The sequence below is a fragment of the Nestor notabilis genome, unplaced genomic scaffold (assembly GCF_000696875.1).
Source record: "Nestor notabilis isolate BGI_N333 unplaced genomic scaffold, ASM69687v1 scaffold31310, whole genome shotgun sequence".
In the NCBI taxonomy this organism is placed as follows: domain Eukaryota; kingdom Metazoa; phylum Chordata; class Aves; order Psittaciformes; family Psittacidae; genus Nestor; species Nestor notabilis.
In genome coordinates this window covers 5,767-12,838 of record NW_009913164.1, presented here as the reverse complement: position 1 = coordinate 12,838, position 7,072 = coordinate 5,767, and the positions used below count along the sequence as shown (strand labels likewise).

At 37.4% G+C, this 7,072-nt stretch overlaps 1 protein-coding gene across 1 annotated transcript in view; it reads left to right on the top strand.

Annotated features, from left to right (window-relative positions):
* Positions 1–6,159, top strand: part of LOC104412316 (chromosome unknown open reading frame, human C4orf29) — a 14,673-nt gene extending 8,514 nt beyond the window's left edge. The window contains exons 7-12 of the mRNA XM_010022996.1: positions 143–281; positions 1,053–1,142; positions 1,862–1,963; positions 3,197–3,575; positions 5,365–5,527; positions 6,108–6,159. Of these exons, the coding sequence (XP_010021298.1) occupies positions 143–281; positions 1,053–1,142; positions 1,862–1,963; positions 3,197–3,575; positions 5,365–5,527; positions 6,108–6,159 (925 nt within the window). The remainder of the gene's footprint in view (positions 1–142; positions 282–1,052; positions 1,143–1,861; positions 1,964–3,196; positions 3,576–5,364; positions 5,528–6,107) is intronic.
* Positions 6,160–7,072: the final 913 nt, after the last annotated feature.

Sequence of the window (7,072 nt, the reverse complement as noted above, 5' to 3'; positions counted from 1 at the left end):
TATAATCAGGAGGAAAGTTGAGCTCCAGAATTCTCTGGGATTGTAAACAGGCTTTGTATAAAAGTATGTGTAGAATGATGAGAACTGTCAAAATCTAATCTTAGAAAATAAATGCTGTATTTTCCTTTTCTGGGGAGAAAAGACGGTCATGTCTAAAAAACGTCTCGGACCTGTTTGTGATGGGAGGAGCTCTTGTTCTAGAATCGGCAGCTCTTTTGCACTGGCTAGAGAGAGAAGGCTATGGACCACTAGGGATGACTGGAATATCCATGGGAGGACATGTAAGCTTCTATATTTCCTGTTCAGTAATTTTTGTTTTAACTTCTCATTTGATCATTTAGCATATGGAAATAATTTGTTTTATAGTGTTCCCCTCAGAAGTACTTCAAAAGAAACATTTAGAGTCGTGAGACAAAAATTATTGGCAATTCTAATGTGCTGTGGTGCTGAATCCTCATAGAGCCCTTTGTCAGCTATCTTGTGACAGGCTTAATAAGAATATAAGCTATAATTCTGGTATTTTCCACAAGGAGAGGGGGGAGAAATACCTTCTGAGAGAAGGTCTGTACTGATCAATTGATGTTTCTCCTTCTTTTCCTCCATCCTTCTTGTTTAAACTTATGTGTTTGAATGCACTGTGTGAAATTCCTTCTCTTTGTAGGCATGTTGTAATTGAGGTGACTTTTGGTGTCAGTTCTGTTCTCAAGTCATCTTGTTTTCCCTGATTGATCAGAGAAGATTTCTGTGGTGAAGTGAATAAGATTTTGTGTATCACACTGTGCATATTCAAACTAAACCATCAGTGTGTTAGTAAGATGCTTGAACGACTAATCATAGTTAAAATATTGCTGCTTGTGTCTTTTCATATAACCATTGGTCTGTGAGACATAGGTACAAAGCATATTAAAACAACATACCACTGTTTTTCTCTTTGTTTTGGCACTGTGTATTTGTTTGATTCTGTATAAACAAATAAATTGAAGGTAAAAGAGTACTTTTTACCATATTGTGAATTCTATATAAAAATATGTAATAAGTGCCTTTGATTCTAGATGGCTTCACTGGCAGTGACAAACTGGCCTAAACCATTGCCGTTGGTCCCGTGTCTTTCCTGGTCAACAGCTTCTGCAGTCTTTACTACGGTAATTAACATGGTTTTGTTCATATGCTAGAATGTAATCAGATGTGTAATTAAGAAGTTGGCTTGGCCACATTTACCTTTTCGGCTAGGGCATTTCATCACCCTTTGGCCTCTATTAGTGACTAGTGGCAAAACCCACCCTTCCTGCTCAGGATATACAGCACATGATAAGGAAGGTAGCTTGGAGCTACTTCAGTGGGTCATGTACCAAATTAGGGGCTGAGGCTTGTTTGTGGGACAGTGATTAGAGTCCTGCTCTCAATTGTGAGGTGGTGAGGAAGCAAGCCATGAAAACATATTTTCTTCTGTTCCAAGCCTGGCTTAAATAGTTGGGTAACAGTGCTGCTACTACCATGAATGGTATCCTTTTGTCACTACTGCTGCTGAGACAGGTGAATGAAAAGACTGGCTTTGACACCCATCATTGGTTTAGCACAGTCTAGATGTGTGTAAACCCTACATGGGACTGTTTTCTGCCTTCTTTTTCCCCCCTTTGTTGTTTGGTTGGGTTTTTTTAAGGGAGGTAGGTTTCCATGTCATATGTTATAAGAAGTGCTTATGCTTAAATCACAATATATCTAAGAGTTATCTGGAAACCTGAGCAGAATTCCACTGGAAAAATCAAGTCCCAGAGAGGAACAGATCAGTTTTGTGTGTATATCATTGAGAATGATCTCTGGGTTTTACTTGTGTACCAGACACTTGTGTTTATCATCTCAGGGTGTGCTGAGCAAGGCGGTGAACTGGAGAGAGCTAGAGAAACAGTATTTTACACAAACTGTTTATGAAGAAGAAATCATTCAAATGCTTGAGTACTGTGGAGTAAGTAATAGTTTATTTTCGCTATTGGCTAATACTGCTAATCTTACAAATCATGTAACTTCTTTTTACTTCCAGTAAAAGCAGCCAATTGTTAACTAGACCATGTTTGCCTGTTGTTTCCGTATGCCTTTGATAAATTTAATCTTTGAAGGAAAGCCTTCTGAAAACCAGAGTATTTTGTTTGTGCGATGTGTGTTAAGTATAGACCTTGCTACAAGTTTTTTCCCATGATTACATTGAGTGTAATCTGCAACATAAAATTAATTTAATCAGAACATTGACACTGTAGATAACATTTCCCAGTAACTGGCTTTATAGTCTGGAAAACCAATAGCCTGGCGTGTAAATGTTAAAACATGATTTATTGCCCTTTGAAGCAATTGCTTCCAAATATTCAATGCTGTAGAATATTTTAATATGTAGCAACATTAAGTTACTTTTCTAGTTTATTTAGAGTGCTAGGCCTTTCTATTTCTGTTTTTATGGATGATGTTAGCCCTCCCTCAGCTTTACGCTTCTAATGCACAGGCATTTGGGATACCCATGAGGGAGAGCTTTGTAATGAGCTACTTCCTCCTTACAAAATATAGTTTATTGTCTGTGTATTGGTTCTTGCTTTCTTCTTGACTCTTTGACAAGGGTTGAAAGGCTTTTCCCAAGGGGAATTTTGTTGCTTCATGGCTCTTTTAGGTCGGAGTGATAACTTTTTGAGAATTGCTTGTATGTTGCAACAACGTCTTCTAGCCAGTTCTGATAAATAACTTTTCCTAAGATTCTCTGCTCTATGACAGTCCTTTTTCATTTATCTTATGACTGGAGAAGAGGGGCTGGGGTGGAGATAGTTACTTAGGCACTTGCCATTTTAAGTAAAATACACTCCAGGAAGGCTGATGGGGCAGACAGAAATGAAATACTTGACGATGTTCAGCTTGTGTCTTCCTACTGGTTAGAGACAGTAGATTTTTGAGTCCTAAACCTAACATTAGACCTGGTCACGTATGTTTATTGCCCAGAAATTAAGCTGACAGCAAGGTAGAATGAAATTTTCAAGAGATTATAATGATCAGGAATTAATTGAGTGACATGCTGGAAATAACAAGTACTGTGAACAGTGCTGTTTATATATATATATTTTTTTTCCTTTTTATTAATATTGAATTGATCTTAAAAATGAGATTAAACAGCTGGTTCAAAGGGAAAACCCTTAATAAATGACTGGTTGTCTTTGTTTAGACAGATTCCTTCAAGATGGGACAAGACTTTGTTAAAAACTTCCCTGACAGCGTGGACAGTCTGGAGGATGTGGACGTGGCTTCAAGAATGTTCAACCTTGATTCCTCAAGCAAAACTGTATCTAAAGAAGCTGTTCACAGCTTTACCACAAGTAAAAGTACTCTAAGTGCCTCATCAGAAAGACTCTTAGCACAGGATGCTTCTAAAATGCAGTGCATAAATCAAACATTTTCAACCAGTAGCAATAGCAATAAAAACTTAACCAGCTCACAAGAACACAGGATAAATAAAAGGAGAAAAAGTGACACTTTACAGAGAGAATCCTTAAGGTTCATGAAAGGAGTAATGGATGAATGTACCCACGTAGCTAACTTCCCAGGTATGTATTTAGTTGTTTCGATGTGCAGTTTGGAAAACTGAATAAAATATGATGGACGGAAAGGTGTTTTCTTCATTCTCTGTTGTGTAAACCTGCTGGCACCTTAGCTGAAATATGGAAATATCTTGAGAGTTATTCAGTAGCATCTCTTTACCACTCCATTTCCTAATTGTTTTTCTGTTTATTCTTAATGGCCAACTAATGGTAAAGGGAAGTAAAAATTTGCCTTTCAGTACCTTTACTCATTTTTAGCCTGCATTGCTGTTGCTATTTTCAGATATGAGTTAGTGCACATTAGTAGTATTTAACAGAATAAAAAAATGTGTGATGTGAGTAATATCCAGAGCTGGCTAATCTCCTAACACGTTCAAGTAAATCTTGTAAAGCAGAAATCTGTTACTGATTTCAGATAGAAAGTAGCCTAAAAAGGTGAGAACCAAGCTTGGATTAAACAGGTGTGACTGGTAAAAATACATAGAAGTTGCTCTGGGGCTATGCAGCCTAGTTAATGTTGTGTTTCCCAAGGCAGGCATAGAGGGAGCTGTAGCCCAGCAATCCTTAAATCTCATGAACCTGGGTTTCCTTTCGCCCGGGACAAATCCCTTTCGATGGCCCAATTGCAGGCAATGCAAACAAATGATTTCTTCCTGTTGCTTATTGAAAGAGTTTTGCTGGGGTGAAGACTCTCAACATGCCCTAGAAACATACTTTGACTTCAGGCATGTTTCTAACAGAGCTGTCTCTGAATGTCAAAACATTCTTGATACTGAGACTCTGTGCTACCTCATTTTTTGGTTTGTCAGTGCATCTCTTAACTAAAGCATTGGCCTTTCTTGAAACCTAAGAGGATCTGTGATCCCAATCCACTTGTCCTTTGCGTCAGCTGTCTCCCAGGTCTCCCCATGCTTCTGGAGACATTGCATCCCCTGCCAGCGTATCCTTGGAGTATGTCTAGAGAAGAGCTTCAGGAAATCTGCCTAGCAGTCAGATTTCATGGAATATTGAATGGAAAACTAGAATCTGTCTTAGCATTACATATCCTCTATACATGATCTAATACACATGAAAGGAGAGGGTCTGAATTGTTTGTGACTCCTTGTTGTCAAGCATCTTGGCTGGTCACTCTTTTATCATACTACGTATATTCTTTGTGAAGAGAGAGCTGCCCTGTGTTCAACATCGTTTTTGTGTTATTTTTCTCAACATCATTTTGGTGTTATTCCTGTTAGTAATCTGATTAATGCAATTTTGCTTATGAGTAATATCTGTATGTATGTTGGGATTTTTATGCTGTAACTAAAACATGCAGGAAGCAAAAAAAAAAAGAGTGAACACACACTGCACTTCGTCCTCTCATATGAAAAGTTGGCGTTTTTCTTCGTGAGGGAAAAAGATGATACAGAGCTCCTACTCTATTGAATTTCAGATGTCTCCTAGTTCTTTTTGCTGAAAAGATGATCTCGGAGAACTCACCTGATTATCGCAATAGAGTTTTGTTGATAAGATGAGAAGAAAGACAATTCTCATATAATTCTCCAAAGACTTGTGAAATTGTCTGCTCTAAGGAAGGGAAGGGGATTCAGTAGTTTGTTTTTCTACTGATGGCCTCTACTGTAATGTCAGAAAACAGATAAATTCCATTGGAGACTTTAGAAAATATAATTTTATTAAAGCTTAGAATCATTCAAATTTTTTAGAAATAGAGAGCACTTTAAAAACAGAAATCTCAGCTGACGTGTTTCTGTTTCTTACCTTTGATTAATTCAATTTTGATTTGTTTTTTCTTTAGTTCCAGTTGACCCAAGTTTAATCATAGTTGTACAAGCAAAGGAGGACGCATATATTCCTCGAACTGGGGTGCGCAGTCTTCAAGAAATCTGGCCCGGATGTGAAATTAGGTATCTGGATGGAGGTCATGTCAGTGCCTACCTCTTCAAGCAAGGCCTCTTCAGGTAAGGTCAACAGGGAAGTTTAAAAATAATTGAGAGCTTAATCCCTTAATTTTGAGACACAACATTTGTTTTCTAAAAGCGAGTCCATAGTTGCTCTCAAGCAATGAATATCAGATACTGATTTGAAGAACAAGTTATCAGATCTGAAATTATTAAATACTTGTGCTGTTAATTTCAAAATATAAGGAATTAGTAAGGCTGTACGTCATGTTTAGGAGGTCTAAGCAACAACAAAAAGGAATAGCAATATACCGGGTCAAAGGATGCTAACTACTAGCTTGATGCTGTTTAAAACTTCTGAGCCTTATTTGCTCAGAAATTACAAATTATGCACGTCTGTCCTAATCTGTTAACATTTGCACTTGTATTAAAGTTGATGAACAGTCCCACTCATTCCTGAAACATATTTACAGAAGTGAAAGAGAAGGGGAAAAAACTACCTAATATCTCATTCTTAGTGAATGCTGTTTTGAAATGGTGATGATAGCTTTGTAAATATATTTGTAAATATATAGAAATACACAACTTCTATCTGCTCATTCCCAAATTATGCAAATTATCTTTTTTTTCCTCGTTTTAGACAAGCAATTTATGATGCGTTTGACCGCTTTCTTCAGAAATATGCAGTTTGAAAATCTTCATATTGTATTCAAACTGATCTCATCTTCCACTTACTGGAACTCATATTTGGAAAAGAAGCCTCTTGCAACATTGAGTAGATGGTCACTGATTTTGACTGCTTTAGGTAACAACTATCAAAAGTGGTAAAGTACCAGCACTACTTTCATTTCAACCAAATGCCATTCTGACACGCTTGCTTCAGCTTTACCCGTGAAAAACAAACGGCAGTATTTGTTAGTGCATGAACGGTTCATGTACATCATATTTAATCGCGTTGTGTGTTCCTTTAATTGTGAATAAATTCTCAATTGTGTATCAGTTGAAAACAGACCGCTCTAAGGTATTGAAAGAATGTACAATTTGCTGTTGGGCCAAGGTGCTTCCTTGCGCTCAGTGTATTTCTGGTTTGTTCCACATACCTCTTGCTTCCTTGTCCCCTTGCTATCCCTATTGTGTTGTAGAATGGCTTTGCCAGCACTCAGCCTCTTGTGTATGTCACTGATTTTCTCTGTTATGAATTGAAAATGAGCTGTAATAGAAAAGGTAGCAAAAAGACACTTCCAAAATTCAATGCAGAGTGAGAGATATTTTCATTCATGGGTCTATGAGATTTTTCTGCCTCTGAATTAAACGGTGCCATTCTGGAAGAATCATGTAGCAATTTGTTGATCAGTTACACAGGACCGGAATAAGCGAAAATGGAGTGTTTAGTAATTAATTGTTTACATGCAGTCCATTGGGTAACACAAATGTGTTCTTCTAGATTTGTTTTTAGAACACTATAGGAAATTAAAATGTAATATTTTTTATTTAGGAGCAGTGGCACTAGGAGTCTGATTCCAAGCAGTAAACTCAGCAGCAGATTATATGGTGCTATAAAGACCTGTTGGAAATATTTCAACAGAGGTCCTTTTTTAAGCGTAC